The following is a 20,628-nucleotide window of genomic DNA, read 5'->3' as shown; positions in this document are numbered from 1 at the left end:
GCTGAATTTACAACTGCGTGCCTGTCTTTTACTGGAAGTAACGACCTGGACTGATGAAACTGAATGATTTACAAACAAAAATAAATAATAATCAAAATAAAATCAAATGTAAAATAAATGATACTTTTATCATAGTTTTTCTTTGTAAATCTACAAGCTTAGAGGCCTTTATTTATTTATTTTTTTACAATAAAAAAGAGAGATTGAAGTAGAAGTCTGCTGCCACCTACACAATCTGTCCAACAGGTGGCAGCAAAACACCTTTTCCTTTCCACTAACACAAACCGATGCATGTTCTGATAAACTGAATCTACATCAGATCTATAAAAGTGCACAAAACACATCATTTTTTCCTCTTTGCTTCGGCAGAGAGTCTTTAATGGCACAGTCCTATTTGCATCTTTGTTTACCCAGCTGTTCCGCAGATCTGGGGGCAGCGCTGAGGCTTTAATGAAGCGTTTTCCCCTCCGCATCACCATTCACGAGCAGAAATCTGCCACAGGAAATTACCATGGCTGTCACCGTCTGCACCAGGCCACAAGCCCAAACCCCGTCTCCCCAGCTTCTCATTACACGTGCGTGCACGTAAGTGTGTCTGGTATCCAGTACGTGCCTGCTAGGCCGTGGGTACGTGTGTGTTTGCATGCTTTTTTGTGTGTGTGTGTGTGTGTGTGTGTGTGTGTGCAGCGGTGTAAGTTAATCAGTGTCTGGAGTCAACAAGGCATTAGCCGTGTCAGCTGCCACACAGGCTGTTCAGAAAGCTCCATGCCAACCACTGGTGCAGTGAGCTTTTGCAGAATTCAAGCACGATATTTCACGAAAACATATACGTGAAGTTAAGAAATGAATCAGCTGCAGCTTGGAGTGATTCAGTCTCTCATGTACTGCTTTGAATCAGCCATCTTATATGTTCCCTCAGCCTGTTTCTCTATGTGTAAATCAGTGTTGAACATTATTACTCACTGATGCACTAATAGATAGAAATTACTGCAGACATTGCAACAATGATACCCCCACACAGACATCTCTGCTTCTTATTAAAAACCATGAAACAAGACTTTAATCTCTCCTTCAGAACTTTCTCACACCCTGATTTTCCCGATCTTTGCCTTTCTTCTAATAAATCATTTCCTTTTCTCCCCCCCGCCCCTCAGTGGTGGCCCCTCAGAGACGAAGGCCCAGCGCCATGATTCATATTTATAACCAGAGCCAGACCAGCGGCCGCCTCATTAGCAGCGAGTCTCACAGGTCTGCTGTGTCACAGTTTTCTTCTTTATTCTGTGCCCGGTCGGGTTTAGCTGACTCTCACTTCTTAATAAGTATGCATTGCCCAAAGCCGCTCTTCTCTTCTCTTTTCTCTTCTTTCTGTGCCAGAGGAGGCTAACACAGTACACATACAGTATTAATAAAGCCTTTGACAAACTAATTCCCCTGTGACCTTCTTTGTAATTGTTACCAAAGGAAATATACAGACACTTGAGAAATTAAAGGAAAAGCCACAATCCTTGACCCTAAGGTTGGCATGGTCTTCAGTCCAATTATCCGTTTAGAGGTAAAGGTCAATGCAAATCAACACAAAGTTGTTCTGAGTGATCACCTTTATTCTATTACGAAAGATTTCTGTCACGACAGGAATGACCTCTTCTAGGATGACAAAGACTCTTTTCACATCTCAGTTTCAATTCAGTTCAATTCAGTTTTATTTTTACACCGATCAGCCCTAATATTGGCTAAGAGCTCTAACCAAATAACACGGATAATCTTGTTATCGTGGCACCTGTCAGCGGGTGAGATACATTCGGCAGTGAACATTTTGTCTTCAAAGTCGATGTGTTAGAAGCAGGACAAATGGAGAAGTGGAGGGATTTGAGCAACGTTGACCAGGGGACCAGAAGAATGATAAGTGGAAGGAAAAGTGGTGAATCTGCATCAGGGTCATGGTTGTCCAAGGCTCTCTAATGGCTAATCTCTAAAGGCTAATGGATCCCTGTCCATTGTCAGAAGACTCTGCACTGGGCACATGGGAATCATGTTTTCTTTTTACACTTTTTGTGCATCATCTGTGGGATGCGCTGGACTCACAATACAAGTGTGATCCATGGATTCAACACCTCGTAACATACAGAACATTAAGTATCTGTTGCTAACATCTTGGTGCCAGACAGCACAGCTCACCTTCAGTGAACTAGGAGAGTCCTTCACGATATATGCAGATTTGTGAATAGTGTCAATAACAATCCAAACACTCTCGAAATGCTTTAAAGAACCCGGAGCCTAAAACTTCCGGAGCAAGCACTAAAGTGAGGCAACGAAAAACTCCCTTTTAATGCGAAGAAACCTTGAGAAGAACTCACATGCTTGAGGACGGCAGGGTAAGAGAGACAGAAACAAAAGATGTAAGTGAAACCGAAGAGAAGTGAGAAGAGAGACACGCAGAACTGATGACATGGCAAAGGGCAGCAGCATAAGGATAAAAGGAGAATGAGAGATGGGAGAATAGAGGTGAGTCCTCCAGCAGTCAATTACTATAGCAGCGTAACTAAAGGATTGTCCAGGGTCACCTGAGCCAGCCCCAACTATCAGCTTCATGAAAATGGAAGGTTTATAGCGTGTGGTTAAAAGAAGACAGGGTGTCTGACTCCGATACCCACAGGGTGCAAAGGTGTAACCGAACAGTTTGAGAAAATGATGTGAATGATAAACTGAACAGATCTCAGCCTACTGAAAACCAAAGGAAGATTCTGGGCCAGTGTGTTAAAAAGCAAATCCAGCACTATTATCAAAACACCAAATGAAGGAAAGCGTTCTGGAAGAGAGATGTTACAGAGATTTGTGTAATCAAAATATACTTATTAATGTTTTAGTTGTTATTCATTTAATTTCTCACTCATTTGTACTCCACGCTTCCCACTTCACTATGTCCATTCCTCCCACCGTCCAAAGACATGCTGGTTAGTTTAATTGGTGATTCTGAATTGGCCGTAGGTGTGCATGAGAGTGTGAATGGTTGTCTGTCTCTCAGCGTTAGCCCTACGATAGACTGGAGACCTGTCCAGGGTGTACCCCGCCTCTCGCCCGATGACAGCTGGGATAGGCGACCCTTCACAGGACAAGCGGTTACAGAAGATGAATGAATGAATGAATGTGGAGTTACTGAATATTCATAGTTACTGCACCATTTCTACTTAATAATAGAATAATACCCCCCTCAAGTGACCTTAACTCTACATAAAGTCATTCCAATAAGTCAGCATTCATTAACTTCCTTTACTATTGATTTATTGACCAGTTATAAGATATTAATAAGAAAATCGCTGGTTGCCAGTCTGTGAAAGATCCATTTGGCTGCGTTCAATTTCTTACTCCGATAATAATGCAGTGACAGAACATTATAGAGCTGGCAATCCCCGTTCTCACATTCTCATAGATCTGCATTTACATCATTAGTTAAGATTATTTAAATCCATCCTCACGTTTGCAGTTGTTAATAAATGGTTTATGAGCCATGTAAGGGTGTTTTAATATATATTTTTTATTCATTGCTGTACTAAATTATTTATATTAACAGAATCGCTACAACTTGTAAATCCAACTTAATTTGTGTATGAGATGTGCAATATAACTTGGCCATAACATTAAGATTATTATGTGTTGCAAGCTTATTATTATTATTTTTTTGAAAATGGAAGATTTCTTGAACCCTAGCTCAATTTAATGACTAATACTATAGGTGTTTCAGCCTCCTCTTCATTAACTGCAGCTTGAAGCCACACTTTATTATTATCAGCATTATTTTAAGTGACCGCAGCGTCCCTGTCTGTGCACCTTCGTCAGACAGCAGCTGTAGCCCCCCTGTCCTCTCCAGTTAGGCAGGCACCGATGCTTGCCATCCGTCACTCGGTGCTCCCAGCCCCGCGGCCGGTTGGACAGCGACCGCGCAGCGTCCTCGCCATCACCGCGGCTCCGCCAATCAGAGCGCGGCTCGGGGCAGATTAACCCAAACAGCCCTGGTGCTGCTCCGTAGTAGCAGCCCCAGAAACAAGCCCGTACGCCTCATCCTCGTGGACTCAGCCTAGGCAGATGGGGAGCTTAACTGTTTAGTCAGCCCGGTACAAAAAAAAAAAGAAAAGAAAAAAAAAATGACAGGGAAGAATTATAATTACCTTTAGAGTAAAAGACGCACCAGGAGGAGGAGGAGGAGGATGGAGGCTTGCTCGATGATAGGAGAAAGCACGGATGCGATTGTGATGGATGATTCTCCCGTAGATGAAAAGGAAATTCAGGAGGCTTGCCAGAGGTGGGTTGTTTTTTTTTCTTTCTTCTTGCCTGTTTACTGTGTAACTTGATCACAGGGGAAAAAAATTAAAGACGGTAGTAATAGTAGACGTGATGTGTTTTTAGCCTCCTGACCGCGGAGAGTATCGCCCACTCAGTCCAGCTGTTTATGCTGTATATAATAGGATTCTGCATATATATAATGAGTTATGCTGCATTACAATATTCTTATTGTTATTTCAAATTCCTGGTTTGTTCTGCTACTAAAATACATGATGTGCTTTTTAGAAGGATTGTCAGGTTTATTGTCATTACTTACTACACTAGATCACCCTGCGTGTCACTGCTTTAGGAAGGCAATACTTAGAGCCAGTGCCTTCATTCATTTCTCATAATATAAACAGACTGTTCCCTTGCCTATGACTGACATACTCTATGCAGCATAAATCAGGACAGCACGCAGCTGACTCGGTCTGCTCAGTGTCATCCTCCTGCTTTGGTCAAGCCAGCTCTCTGGGTCACTGGTGTCACCATGTCACTCACTTTGTTCTCCACTATAGCAGCCCAGCATATATTAAAAGAAGAAAAAAAAAAATGGCTGAGAGGCTTCAAACATGAAAGCAGGGCTGGAAACAGCTGAGACCTGTCACCCCACCCTGTCAACAGGCCACTTTTTCTTTCTTTCTTTTTTTTTTGTCTCTAAAAGAAGAAGCCTCTGTTGGCCCCTCTTCCATAACTTGAAGGCAGAGCTTCAAGTCTAATGCTTTTTAGAAAGGTTAACGGCTGGGCTCCGGCATACAGAGTGAGCTTTCGTGCTCCTCCTCGGCGTGTGATTGTCAGGTTAGGAAATGTTGAAAGACGTGACATTGACTGGCATCCAGAGATGCAAGAGACATGGGCGGAGAGACAGAGACCTGAAGGCAGGGAGAGGAGACAGTATGCTGACAGTCTTTAGTATCAGAGAAATCTGGACTCCTTGCGGAGTCTTTTGAACACAGTAAAGGTGACTTTAGACACTCAGTTTTAACCACAGTTATATACACGGATCAGCCACAACATTAAAACTATCTTACGGTGATATGAATAACACTGACCGGGGTCTTATGCGGATGTTACTTTGTTATCACCACCTGAACATTGTTGGAGACCAAGCACACACCCATGGCAATGGCAAGGGATTGTTCCTTACATTCTGGTGCCATGTGTTCCTCAGAGAAGTGACGCAGAAATCATGATTCATCACACTACATCATCTTCCATTACTCTATGGTCCAGTTTTGATGCTCATGTGCCCATTGTAGGAGCTTTCAGCAGTGGAGAGAGGTTTTGACCTTGGTCTGAGCCAATAGAGTCCCAATACAAAACAAACTTTAATGCAGTGTGTGCTCTGATACCTTTCTATCAGTAGTTTTTGAGCAATTTGACCCCGTCTGTTAGACAGGACCACAACGACCAGCCTTTGCTCATCACGTGCACGCATGTGATAGGTACACCCCAAAGGAGCTGCAGTTCAGAAGATGCTCTGACAGTCATCTAGCCATCACAGCATGGCCAATCAAAGCTGCTCACATCCTTCCAATTGCCCATACCTCTATCACACTGACTCTGAGGACAAAATGTTCCCTTGCTGATTAATATATGCCACCCACTGTCAGGTGCCATAATACTAATATAATTAGTGTAGTTCACTTGACCAGTGATTATGACCAGGTGGTCATAATGTTATGGCTGATTGGTTGTACACTTTGCAGCGGTAGGTAAGTAGCAGTCTGACGTAGGTAGGCAGACTCAATATGAACAATAGGATTTCAATACGGGGCTGCTTCATCTAATACAGAGAAAAAAGTACCACTGCATGAAACTGCACAAGCCATCAGAGCCATTCATTCATTCATCCATTCATCCATTCATTCATTCATTTTCTGTAACTGCTTGTCCTCTGGAGGTTTGCGAGGGGCTGGAGCCTATCCCAGCTGTCATTGGGCGAGAGGCGGGGTACACCCTGGACATGTCGCCAGTCTAGGTAACACAGAGAGAGACAGGCAACCATTCACTCTCACACCTACGGCCAATTTATAACGACCAGTTAACCTAACAAGCATGTCTTTGGACGGTGGGAGGAAGCCGGAATAAGGTCCTAGTTGGCCGATCGATTCGAACCCAGAACCTTCTTGCTGTGAGGCGTCAGTGCTAAACACCACCTTTTTTTTTTGTAAATCTCAATTCAGTGCTGGTCAGATAATGTGTTTAATGTGTCAGATAATGTGTCTACGTCTTCTGTCCATCAATACATAAAGCTTGGCCAAGCAATTTGATTGGCCCGGTAGATCTTCCATACCATATACACATTTTACTCAACTTCATTTGTGTCACAGGTGGTTAATCAATACTTACATTTAATTCATTTCTAATAACATCCCTGCAATCCAAGCCACTGCCCTAAAGACTATAATGTTCTCTCTCTGCTGCATCTGTTGTTATTTCGGCTGTGTTGTTATAACGAGAGTTTTCAGTCTATTATTATTTATATCCAATAGCCGTTAAATGAGGCCACGTTATTTTATATAGTTTATCTAATAAACTGGCAACAGATTCCAGTAAAACTCATGTAGCGTTTGTTTTTACGTGCTGCACAATGCAGATGTGTGAAGCCATCCTGAAGGCACTGCCAGTGTCCTTCCTGATCCTGGGTGTCAGCAGCAGCTCTGTGACACCTTCCTGGATGTATTTTTGTATTCATCCACTGAAATATTGATGAGTTCCACAAATTGCTCCCCTCGTGTGTGCGCGTTTGCCAATGTGTTAGAGCCCCGTGGTCGGGAGGCAGATGTTACATATCTGCGAAATATTATAATTTAGTGTCATCTTAAAGCTGCGTGGAGCACGGGATCGATGGAGTTTATTATGTTAGAGCAGCAGAAATGGTCTTAAATTAGTCGGCAGGGTTGATTCGAGGATACATTTTGTTTACACTCTCATCTGTGCACCTAAATAGACTGGTTTACAATCTGTAACGCTGCTGTGCACATTGAGGCCTATTTATTATTTAGACCATATTATAGTTTTTCAGTAAAATGTGAGCTTGAGTTCTTCACTGAGCTCCATAATCCCCCCCCCGGCTAATGTATACCACCAATTCAGCAGACTGCTCATCATCTGTGTGCCTTATTATGGGATGCAAATAAAACAGCGCCAGGTCAATTAGGTTCTGTTGACTTACTCTGTCGCCATGGTGACAAGACAGGAAGTGCGGTCGCATCCAGTCTACTGTGGAAAAACAAGCATGTGGTAGAATACTCAGGCCCCTGTGCTGAGATACAGCCTGAGCGTTACGCAGTTGTTCATTTAGGTCTGTTTATTTATTTTAGTCTAGTTTCAGATTAGTAAGAGCGGACAACGTTAAATAAACCCTAAAATAAACTGCCCTACATGTCCTATCAGATTTAACACCACATAGCTATAGTTTCGGTTGAAAATTGTTTTATATCTTACGAATGTTTTGCAGATAAAAAATGTTTTTCCAGCATTTTTACACGACACAAAGGGACTAGAATATGAATAGAGCATACACCCACACTAGTGTCCTTTGCTAAACTGCCACTTTCAAACAGGCTGTGACAGTGCTTACATGCTTATGTTTTGCAGGTGTATTCACCATGTTCACAGTCTTAGTTTAGCACATAACTTACATCGGCAAATTAACGCAAAATTCAACCTTGGCAGACAGGGAGCGTCATTAGTTTAATTAGTCTTTAACCAATGTATGGCATATATGCAGGGTTGGGTCAGATTACTTTGAAATGTAATCCATTACTGACTACAAATTACATGGCAATTTTTGTAATCAGTAATCAGTTGGATTACCAAAAACATGTAACGTAATCTGATTACTTTTAGATTACTTCAATAAATATGCACCTTAAGTAAAAGACACCGTCACAGAATTGATCAATGAATTCTCTTTTTATTTTTCTCTTTATTATTTCATTACATCTAAGAAAACTTTTTGCTCTCAGTAAAGCATTCCTTTGTGAATGAACTAAAAACTGTATTAACTAAAAACTTTATATTTATTACTAAGTACTTTCTTTACTCTGAACATATCCGTTTTTCAGACCATATCCTCATATCAACCTGTTTAACTCTTTTCTCACATCATATTGAATGTTTACAACTAAAAACATTCCTAAAACATTTTTCTATCTTTTCTCATATTTCTCTTTCTGAACATTTCTCATAACATATCCACAACATGTCTTTCAAAATCTCAAAATAAATCTGTAAATAAGTCTGTAAACATATCATAGAACAAAAGTGAACATGTTCTTTTTACAACATATTAGGATTTTTTCACATCTAATGTTTCAAAGCTCATTAATCAAAGGTTTATTGATAAAATGTAATCAGGTAATCCCCAACAATGTAACTGTAATCTGATTACAGATTTTTTGTATTGTAATCTGGGCTGATTATAGTTACTTGATTTTTGTAATCTGATTACGTAATCCAGATTACATGTAATCCATTACTACCCAACCCTGCATATATGCATATTGATCTGAGACTGATGCTGTATAACAAGTCACGTATTAATCTGAGATAATCTTTATAATAAAAAGTCTGCATATGAATGTACTGAATGTCTGGGCAGTGGACAAGATTTGGTTACAAGAACTCCTCAGTCTCGACCCATACGATTCCTCAAGAGGAGTTTTGAAGCTCAATGACTGTGGCCATCTTGGCTCCGCCTGACTCTGCTTAACTAAGGGCTAAATCAAAAACTGTCAAAGAGTTGAGCTGACCAGAGACTGCACAAACCTTCCACTCAAAGGAGCCATGCTTGATATTGTGCATTTTAACCCTACGGGGTCGGCCTGCCAGTGGGTTCCCAGATGAAACAAACATTTTATAATTTATGGCAATCCATTGAATCGTTTCTGACATTTCACTTAAGACTACAAACATGAACCTCAGTGTGATGCCAGTGGAAAAAAATCAGGAGATCGTTAAAATGTCATCTTCTGGGAACCACGAACACCTGCATACCTAGGTACTGTATATCCAGGAGCCATCCATATAGAAACATGCCTAAAAATAGACATTTCTTTGCAACTTTTCAGGAGAGCTTGCAGCATATATTGTAGGAATGAGAAAGAAATATGTCACAAACTCAACAAGGAAAGGCATATCATTACACACACCTCTCCAGGGTTCTCTTGACTGCTGCCTTCACCCGTGAGTCATCCCCCAGCGTCATGTTATCTGTCCTGGACAGGCACCTACACATCTATCCACGATGACATGGTGGCATGATGTGAAAATATCCTCTCACACTCTCCCCCCTTTTGCCTCCCTTTCACAGCCTCCCCCCTCCTGTTTCAGTCGGCCCTCCTTACTTCCAGCAGCCACAGCGTGCTACCCAGAAATCCATTCTTCAGCTCATTAGTTCTGCTGGGCTGCTCAATTCACCACTGAATATGAGACGAAGCCGAGCCAAGGAGTACAGTGGAGAGACCGCGATGTCAGTCACTGTTTACAGACGGAACTCCTGCATTTCCATCTTAAAAAGAACTTTGCCGCCTCTCTCACTGTTGCTTCGGTGCCAGTCATTTATTCCCTCCTGTTTTCATATTTTCATATTTTCTCTCTTCTCTTCAGTAAGATCCCGGCGGTTTCTCTGTGCCCCCCTGACAGCTCTGCCGAGGCCCAGTTGACACTCATCCAGTCTGAAAGGGAGCTATGTGACAGCTGTAGCAGCCTTGGAAGACCCTCTTCCTCCTTCCAGCTTTATCACCAAGTATGCCCGAGCACTGAATGTACTCTGTGCTGTTCAGGAAAGATGTGTACCAGAATTTAAATAGGTGCTGGATTTGAGATTCAGTGGGAAGTCATTGTGTCACGCTAAAGACTCTAATTATACCACAATCCTCTGATAATGTAATCCCTCTCTGTTTACTATATGGCTCGTATAAAATGTATTTCACCTTCTTTCTTTTCCTGTAGGTTCCCCAGAGTCCTCAACCTGGGGCCTTCGATTCACCGCAGTCCCGAAAATGTCCCCTCTGCAGCCATCACGGACCAAATGCCTGTCGCAGCTGTCACTCAGACGCCACTGGTTCCCTTACAGAAGGAGGTGTAGTGGTTCCAGTTGGACACAGCTGTGGTTCTGGCCATCAGGCATCGCGTCACGGGGCGGTGAGATGTCACTGGCTGCACGGGTCAAATGAAAGCGGGACGCAGAAACCAAAGCAGCGTCACGTGGTGACCGTGAGGTGAGTTTCGGAGAATGCACTTCCTTTGCTTTCTTTCTGGAAGTTAGAAAAGATCAACCTCTGTGTAGTAAAAGTGGAGCTGCAGAGGATAGCTAGTTAGCGTACCATACAAAAGAGGCTGAGGGATTGTCCACCATCTGTAAACCTTAAACCAAACTAATTATCAAACGACATCTTCTTCGTTTAATCCATTTACAAACCAAAGTGTAAAACTGACACATTTTTATATGACTTAAACAAACAAGATGTCTATGCCATGCTAAGCTAAGCTAAGCTAATTGTTTGTCTGCCGTAGCCTTGCATTGCTGTGGCAAAAATAGTTTCACCTGTGTCTATCCAAGAAAATTAGTATCAGTATATTTTCTAAAATGTCAAACAGTTCCTTGAAGGACACTTACAGTGGTTTCTTTTTCAAATTTGCATTGAATCATGATAAAGCTATTAGTTTTCTACTAGAGATAACAGTTTTTCTTTCATTAACAGGAATGGAGGACTCTACTGCATCCTTAGAAAGTAAGTACTAAATCCCATTTTCACGTTAAAAGTCCAAAGGCACTCCCTATCTCTCCTATTTTGTTAATAATGCATTTTTATTAATTGTCACAAACTGCTTCTTCTTCTTCTGTGGTTTTGTATCTGGTAGCTACTCCCAGGTGATAGTGGACTATCCGCTGGCGGTCTTGATTGGTTGTGCCGTGCTCCTGCTGGGATGCTCATTGGCCGGACTCTTCATCGGTCCACTGCCAGACTTCTCTGACCCACTGCTGGTGAACACACACATTCACACACACACATTCACACACACATACAAAAGCAATCCATTTTAATCCTAAAATTTCACTTGCTGCAGTGCCCTGTGTCAAATCTACAACACAAAGCTCCCTCACCACCTCAGGCTGAATGTTAATTACTGTTTCCCTAATGAGTCATGATCTCAACCATATCCAGTTACTTCGGTCTCATCTCCGATTCAGTGAGCCGCGTTGAATTAGATCGCACTCGCTGTCATCTTAATTAAATACATCTTCTCACCTTTGAGATGCATGCTTATGGGATAAACACTTATTAAGAAACGATTCTGAAAACGCAACATGTGAAAGACTAATCCCGGCAGATTTACATAAGAATAGAAAATTATAATGACAGTATAGAGTTCTGCTTTTATACAGCAGGTCTCGTTAAACAAATGTTAATTAATCCAGTAAGCTGCTGCAGTGTGCACATTGGCTTCAGTGTCCACACGATGTCTTTAGCTTTGAGGTCTGTTTGTGTGTGAATGTGCGTGTGTGCTCTCTTTCTTCAGGGCTTTGAGCCACGGGGAACGTACATTGGAGTTCGGCAGTCCAGCTTGTCCGAGCTGCAGGAGAACACTGGCCCGGGGAAAACTCTATCTCCTTTGCCACAGCAGCTCAGTAAAAGGTCAGCAAAGAGTTTTAGTAAAATGTAGGATTATTACCCAGGGACACTGCAACACTCACTGGTGCACACAGATGCCGTGTCACTGATAGAATCAACTGTACTGTAAAAAATACAGCATTAATGAGGGTCTAATCAGTGCGATGCCACAAATATTCATTACATTTGTGCATGTATTGTCAGAGGAAAAATAAATCATGTTAGTATGCTAAAAAATGAAAACTTATGCATTTTCCATCTAGGCCTTTGGATGCCCTCCAACCTCATTCAAAGCACGTCTTAATACGATCGTTATAACGCCAGTGCTATAGATACCATCAACACTATATGGATATGCAATAAAACAGTACGTTGCATCGTAGACAGGTATCTCATATAGTGAGAGGAATGTCATCACTAAAGCAATTCAAAACGTCTCCTCTTACTCGCTGCAGCTGTGCACCAGCGCCTCTTACGTCAAATCCAGCAGAAGCATCAATGTCGACCCAATAAAATGGCAAAAATATAGATAAAAGATGTCAATATAATTAATTTTACTCACCAGAACTTAATAAACAATTTAGAGTTCTCCTCCTTGCGCTCATAGTAGCTGACCTGAAAGTGGCGGACACACACTTTTCCCAGCTGGGTCAGGCTAGTTAGGTCCTGGGTTGGGCGTCACAAGATCCAGCTTTTCCTTCAAAGCCGGTCTTTCTAAGAAGATCTCCAACCAAATCAATAGCCTCCCCTCTTTCCGCCATTGTGGGTTCAAAAAATAGCTATCAAAACGTTAACAGGGATGGTTTGCTTGTGCAGCTCGCAACAGATGAACATGAACTGCTAGCTTGGCTTAAATGGAGCGGCTCTCTGACCCCCAAGTCAGAGGATGTGAACATGCTGACGCTTCCGTAGGCCACAGAGAAGGTCTAAGAATATGAACTTGAAATGTGACTGGTTAAAGGAATAGCGTCATTACAATGTATGTCAAGCTTCAGCCGCCTGCAGTCTAATGCAAAGTTACGGACAAGCCATAAAATGAAAAAAATAGGCTATTAGCAATAATTAATTTAAGATTAATGGAAAAATATTAAAATGTAAGTCAGTGATTTTGATAAAGTTTAGGCCAGCAGAGAAGGCTTTGCTGGCCCTGATGGCCCACCACTGGTATCTACATAATCAGTTTCTTAGGTACATGTTGCGAAGTTTGGATTGCAAATTGCAGATATCTTATAGTCTGTATGCACCTGAAGTGAAAGCAGAAAGATTTTGTACAAACGTAGATCTGATAAACCTATTGTATACTTACCCAGCATCAAACTGATAACTGATGTTTGTAACTAGCTAGTGACTAGTTAGTTACTCTTTTCTTAGAAGTAGGAAATTAAGATTCGAAATAGAAGGAAGTTGAACATTGTGCAATGCAAGCTGAATGTAAACTCCGTGGCAAGCCAGCTGAATGTCTGACTAAGCAATTGTTTGCTTACTGACAGCTCTTCAGTTATAAAAGGACATAAACTGAAAAGCTGCCAGAGTTGTGTTTACATGTTTTTGTGCTACTCCCAAGTGTCGAAAAAAGCAATTACCAAAAGTTTAGGACTGCTTAAGTAGAGAGATTTCTTTGCTTGTTTTGAACAAAATAAACCAGCTAAAATATGGCATCTGTGCGCTTCTGTTTGTGTTAGATACGGGGGTGTTGTCAGCAGAGACGGTAGTGGCAGTCAAGACGCCTCCAGAGTGCGAATGAAAAGGATGCTGGCTAGAGACTCCTCTCTAGACACCTTCCTCTGTGATGCACCAGGTGAGTGTGTCCTGATGGCCGAGTCTTTCAGTAAAGAAAAATAACCCTCACACCTGTTCATCACAGGAACAATAAAGCGAAGACGGTATTAAAATAAATTTAGTTACAAAGGTTGAAAGTGATGTATAAGCCTGGTGGCCCTGGCATACTCAGCAGTTCAAAAATAAAATAGAAATGGAAATGTGATGGGTGCCCATTCAGCAGTTGAGCAACTTCTTAAACTGTATTTAAACAAAGGTAAAAGACGCAGCTTATTAGTTAATTAGTTTACAAAGAATAATGAGGTAATAATGAGTTAGGAGTTATAGTTAGGTGAGGTAATAATAGTTGTGAAAGCTGTGAATCATAGTTTTTAGTTCAAAGCGAGCAGTTTGTGGAGTGCTGTTTCTTGGAAAGGTTATCCGTAAGTTTCTTCTTGTAGCTCTTTGAAATCGTCGGCTGTTAGATCAAAGACCAAACTTCGGTTTTCCTTTTAAAATTCTGAACGCTGTTTAAATTGGATTTATTAGCAATTCTGCGCCTTGAGGTTTGCATTTTATTGGAGTCGTCTAATTTTTATTTAACGCTGATGCCAGGAAATAATGCAAATGAAATGTGCTGTTCGACTGCTTTCACCTTATATCTCAAAACCCCGGGCAGAGTCTTAAACTGCTCTGAACATTTCTTACCACCACAGACTGATGAATCACTGCTGGTCACCTCGTTCCTCTGTGTTGAATCCATCTGTCTCTCACCATGCAGGCGAGCGCTTGGCCCAGCTGGTGTTTCGATCAGAAAACTCAGCCAGCCTCTGGAGCCTGAAGGCGATCCACGCCATGTGTGAGATGGAGCAATCCAGGGTACGCTCCTACTACTCACTCCTTCATCTCACCTTTGCTTTGGCCTTTAGTCATCTGTTTAGTCATCAGCTTTTTTTCAACCTCACTCACACATTTAATTTTTAATCCAATAAAAAATACATTAAAATTAACTCTGTGAATTTGTTTCAAAGCTGGGCACGTGTTCAAAACAAAAAACCTTTCCCTCCTGACTCAGATTCGCTCCCAGGCAAAGTTCCAGGACCTGTGCCAGCAGCATGTGAGGGTGGAAGTCGAGGGAACGTCCAGAAGCGGCTGTTGTCCGAGCTGGTCTCTGGGGAATTACTTGGCAGTCCTTAGCAATGCCTCCTGCTGCCTCAGCCTCACTTCACAGCAAGTACTGCAGCTTTCTTCTCATTTTAAACATTAAAGATAATTATCAGATGTGATATAAACACAAGTTTAGCCCATTTTGTTATTTACCCTAGTGCATATAGTTTAAGAAATTAACTAATATTTTTGAGGAAAGAAATTCATATTGGACCTTGGAAACAGTAGAGCTTTTAGCTGCACCTCACAGTTTTCATTAAGCAAACATCTAATAAGTGATCCTTAATTTTAGGTTATTTTAAAGTGTTTACAACCTGGACCTTATTTCTGGCATAAAATACAATCGTTTACTCACCCATATAACTTTGGTGTCATTTGGAGTCGTTCGGAAGACATTTAGATCTAGCAGAGCGCCACGTATATCTATATAGTGGAAGTGACTGGGGCACCGAAACGCAGCCTCTAAATAACACATAATCTGCCGTGAAACTCATTCATTTCACCAATATTTTGTCATGATACGCTAGTGCTTTCTCCGTTGAGTCCGGAGTTACCTGTTATCATCATCCGGGGTCTGTACATTGATCTACTAACTTCTGACCTGGAAGTCATCTCTGAGCGCTGCACGCACGACGGTCGGCTTGTTTACCTGTAATTTGCTACTGCTAGTTTTTTGCAACATGGCTGAATATTTTTCCGATTCTGAGGTTGTGGACGACGACTTTGTTTATGACGGACGTCCTTACCATTTTGAGCCAGAGTATATGGATGAGGAGCTCGTTGAAAGGAGGATGTGGAGGCAGAGAGAGGAACAGCTGGGCAAAGAACAACAAACCGCTGCACGTCCGCGAATAGATAACAGGGAACTCCGGACTCAACGGGGAATAGCACTAGTGTATCATAACAAAATATTGGTGAAATTAACAAGTTTCGCGGCAGTTAATGTGTTATTTAGAGGCTGCGTTTTGGTGCCCCAGTCACTCCCACTATATGGATATACACGGCGCTACGCTGGATCTAAATCGAATCCTCCAAACGTCTCCAAATGATACCAAAGTTATATGGGTGAGTAAACGATTGTATTTTATGACAGAAATAAGGTCCAGGTTGTAAAAAACGGTAATTCCCCTTTAGAGCCCATCATGTATGTATGTTTCTACGAATCTTGTCTGTAGCTGAAATAAATGTTTAATTTAGTTGATAATGCAACTACAGTTTAAAGTTTCAGCAGAAGAGCTTACACATGACATTCTGGCGAAGCATACCTAAGAGTTGCTGATATAACTTCCATTTTTTTAAGGTAGTATTTAAAGGAAGGCTTTAAGGCGTCTATAGGCCTAGATGAGAAGACCAATACCACTTTTCATATGTGATAAATATAGAGCTACCCCCAGGGGCAGCTTGATCTCACACTCAAAATAAGGGAAAATGATTCTCAAGTGGCTCTTTCCAAAGCTACAAAATTACACATACCCAAACATCTGAAGTTAAACTGTTGACACTATAATCCATAAAACTGTTAGAACAACAATGGTTTATGTGCTGGACTATTTTCTTTCTTGTAAAGCAGAAAATTGAGAAGTAGACATTAAAGACAATTGAACTTTCTTCTTCTGCCAGAAAACCAATTTTGGAAAGGGTTAAGGGAATGTGGGCATTCCTAAGTAAGAACCTCATTATAACTCAGCTCTGTTGTGGTGTCTAGAAGTTTATTTTCCATTCTCTTTACTTAACACCAGGTTTCTCAGTCTCTGAGCCTCCTTCGGAAATGCGCTCTGGACTACCATAAAGGACATCTAGTGGAAGCCTGTGTCGAGAGACCCAAACATGGCAGCTGTTCCTATGTTCCCTCCTACTGCAAACAATCCCGGGTGGTGTTCCAAATCCTGCACTTCCTAGTTGACAAAGACTTCCTTGGCCCACAGACTGTTGAATACCAAATCCCGACGCTGAAGTACAGCCTTCTGTTCCTACCCGTCGACAAAGGAGAACACATGATGGAGATGTACATGAACAGTCTCGAAGGCAGCGATCTGACCTACAACAATACGACAATTACTGGCATAGACTTTGGCATCAAGCAGACCCTGTTCAAGTATTACCTGGCGAGAGATTCGGTATACCCGGTCCTAGCTGTTGTATCTCTTCTTTTCACCATGGCTCTGTATCTCCACTCTCTTTTTATAGTAGCATTATCTGTAATAGCAATCACAGGCTCCCTCCTAACCTCCTATTTCTTCTACAAAGTAGCATTTCGCCTGACTTTCTTTCCCATGGTCAACCTCTCTGCCGGTCTTATTCTCTTAGGAAGTTGCTCCAATCATGTTTTCATCTTTGCTGATTTCTGGAAATTGCAGCTATCTCAGAATCCCTCAGCCTCCCTAGAGAAGAGAGTGAACAGAGCCTTGCAGGAAGTTGGCTATTTGATTTTAGCATCAGGGTTGACCTCCAGCGCAGCATTTTTCTCTGGTTATCTCAGCAGCATCACAGCAATCAGATGCTTCTCTGTTTACCTCGGAACGGCCTCTTTCATCAGCTCACTCTTGGCGCTGGTGTGGCTGCCATGCTCTTTCATTCTACGTGAGCGCTACACAAAGATGTCCTCTGCATCTGTAGCAGTGCAAGGATGGAAACCCTGCTGCTCCAAAAACCCTGGCGGCTTCTGGGATACAAGCTCACGCAAGAGATGTCTCTTTAGTCTTGGTCAGAAGCTGAGAGAATTAAAACGAGGTCTGGCCGACACCTCCAGTTTATTGTTCCTAAAAATCCTCCCTTGTGGGGTGGTCAAGTTTAGGTACATCTGGGTGTGCTGGTTTGCAGTGCTCGCTGCTGGGGGCACGTACATGTCCTGCATTGAACCAGGCATGAAGCTGCCGACTCTTGACAGCACGGTCACCCAGCTTTTCCGCTCCAGTCACCCATTTGAAAGATATGATGCAGAGTACCGTCACATGTTTATGTTTGAGAGACAGAGAAATGGAGAGGATAAGCCTGTTACATTAATGCTAGTCTGGGGCGTCAAACCAACTGATAATGGGGATCACTTTAACCCAACAAGCAATGGCTCTTTAGTTCTCGACCCAGGATTTAACATGAGCCAACCTGACGCTCAGGTTTGGTTGAGGGATCTCTGCGGACGGGTTCAGAACCAGAGCTTTTATTCTCCTCCATCACCTGAGGATAAAGAGGTTATATCTGACAATATCTGTCTAGTGGAGCAGCTAACTCAGTGGGTATCTGTCAGAAGGTGCTCTGAGAGTGATGACGCCTTTCATTTCTGCTGTAATGACATCCCTTTTCCCTATCCTCCCAGCGTTTTTGAGAACTGCCTTAGTATGATGCTGGCGGAGAGGTATGCCGAGGGCCATCTGGCTCACAGCGGAGGCCTGTACTTCCAGCCAGATGGCCGGGTCGCTGCCCTTGTGTTGGTGTTCAAAACTACATACCTCTACAGCTTCAACTTCAGCAGAACTAGTGTTTTTTACAAAGAAATCCAAACATGGTTTAACAGAGAGATATCAGGAGCACCACATGGGCTGGAGAACGGCTGGTTCATCAGTCAGCTGTCTCTTTTTGATCTACAGCAGTCTTTAAGCTCTGAGACTCTGGCAGTAGCTGGTTTCTCAGTAGCTCTCACATTTGTTTTGCTTATCTTAACCACCTGGAATATTCCACTGAGCATATATGGGACTGTTGCTGTAGGAGGCAGCGTGTTTGTCACTGTCGGCCTCCTTGTTCTTCTTGAATGGCAGCTCAGTGGCATCGAGGCTCTGTTCATATCATCTGCGGCGGGGTTGTCTGTTGACTTTATTGCTAATTACTGCATATCGTACAGCTTAGCTCCTCATTCGGACAAAATTGGGAAAGTAGCACACTCCACAAAAAGGATGGGATGTCCCGTAGCAATAGTTTCAGGTGCATTTTTCTTCATGGGGATAATAATGTTACCAGCCACGGCCTTGATTTTCAGAAAGCTTGGGATTTTCTTGTTTTTGGTGAAATGTGTAGCATGTGGATTTGCAACTTTCTTTTTCCAGTCACTGTGCTGTTTTTTTGGACCCCAGAAAAACTGTGGAGTGATCACCATGCCATGTTTTTCCGAGCAGACAGAGGGCGTACTGTCGTCTTGTTCCGAGCCCGGTTCCTCGTCAGCCTCGGCTGCTAACGGGGCCTTTGGCAGATCAAGAGTGAGGAGGAGCTATGACAAAGAAACAGGTGGTTATCTCTACCCCAACCACCAACGTCAGCACAGACAGAAACAAGCAGGGGGAGGTAGTGGGAACAGAGGGCCGGAGCAGTATGAGCTGCAGCCATTGGCTTATCGGTTGAGTGACAGCTTTGAAAACAGCACCTGCACTAGTAAATTGTCCAACCGGCCCTCGGTGCTCTCTGATGAGATCGAGTACAGTGGGAGAGATGTGGGCATGGATAGGGAGAGTGAGGAGCTTTGCAGTCATCAACATAAGCTCTGCCAACCACCACCAGCCCTCCAGACCTCTTCTCCTTACAAAGAAAACACCCTCCGTCCAGTAGGCCGGACACAAGAAGATGTAGCCAAGGACAAGCTGCTGTGTAAAACCTGCAGGGGTCAATCTGTTGGGGTGAAGCACTGGAGCAACACATCCTTTTCTTCATGTTCAAGCATAGAGGAGACCATCATCAGCCACACAATGGAGACCACTGACCAGCCATCGCTCTGCAAAGACGAAAATACCAGAGAAGAGAGTCACCATCACCGTCACCCTAAAGGGCACCTCTCCTCCCAGTCTCAGAGCTCCTGCGAGGGCCTGGAGGACTCCTGTGAAACATGCCTCAGTGATATAGAGCCAGGGCCTTCAAACGTACAGCAACATGAAGGGGAGGCAGAGGTTCAGTTACAACCAGGACACCTCAACGGGAAGAGAGACACGCTTCGTCTCTCATTGAAAGAAACAGTTTATGAGACTTGTGGTAAGGGCCGCACCAGCCAAAGTGAAGAAGTGGTCATTTTGCCAAACAGTAAGCCAGACTTACCAGATGTCTGGATAAAGAGAGATGGACAGCGGGAGGATACGTGCTGAGCAAAGTTGGAGGAATTCTTCTCAAACACTGTGCATTCATTGATCGTAATTTATTTTTTAAATTGATTGCTGTACTTGCAGAAGCAAACAGAAATAACAGAAGGAGCTTATATTTGGACAATACTGAAAAAGGAAATATAAGCCAACTGCAAAAGTAACATGTGGCAGCATGTTTGTCTAATGTTGCTGTTAGGGTTGTTTCAGTGTCCGTTACAAATGAGACCTGAGCACCAAAAAGGTCAAATCAAAGCATGACTAGTTCAACTAAGCATTTTCAAACAGAAGGCAGTGAAAGTCGATGCTTTCTGTTCAGCCAAAATGTTGCACCAATATCACAACCGAAACCAAACCTGAAAAAAAAAAAAAAAAAGCATCCATTACTGCACCTTCTGCCTGCAGAATTTACTTTGTGCCTGACACTTTTGGACATCTACACTCTACACAGAGTGGGTTTTAACAAATACAGCGACAACGGTGTGCAGCAGCTGGCCTCTCTCCATGCTGACACCAATGAGCCATACACATTCATGGACTGGTGAAGTTTACAGAGATAGAGCTGCACTGTGCATACCCGTGTGCTGTAATACATACAGTTTATCCGCATGAACTAATCACATCTGGAGTATCAAACAACTAACACTTAAACACAGTGAGTTGGTTTCGTACTCTGTGGTGATAACAATGTACAATGTGTTATTTGT

General features: G+C 42.6%; 1 protein-coding gene across 1 annotated transcript; it reads left to right on the top strand.

Moving 5' to 3' along the window:
• Positions 1-4,202: 4,202 nt before the first annotated feature.
• disp2 (dispatched RND transporter family member 2) lies at positions 4,203-19,960 on the top strand (the record flags this gene model as incomplete). The annotated part of the gene is made up of 10 exons (XM_084569530.1): positions 4,203-4,297; positions 9,934-10,072; positions 10,279-10,547; positions 11,031-11,060; positions 11,191-11,314; positions 11,851-11,966; positions 13,625-13,740; positions 14,482-14,579; positions 14,776-14,934; positions 16,607-19,960. The coding sequence occupies 10 exons, from the start codon at positions 4,203-4,205 to the stop codon at positions 19,925-19,927; spliced, it is 4,467 nt and encodes a 1,488-aa protein (XP_084425656.1). The 3' UTR covers positions 19,928-19,960.
• Positions 19,961-20,628: the final 668 nt, after the last annotated feature.

Source organism: Chelon labrosus (genome assembly GCF_963514085.1).
Source record: "Chelon labrosus genome assembly, chromosome: 20".
Classification (NCBI taxonomy): Eukaryota; Metazoa; Chordata; class Actinopteri; order Mugiliformes; family Mugilidae; genus Chelon; species Chelon labrosus.
Note: the sequence above shows the minus strand (reverse complement) of the source record. Positions and strands in the feature narration are given on the sequence as shown.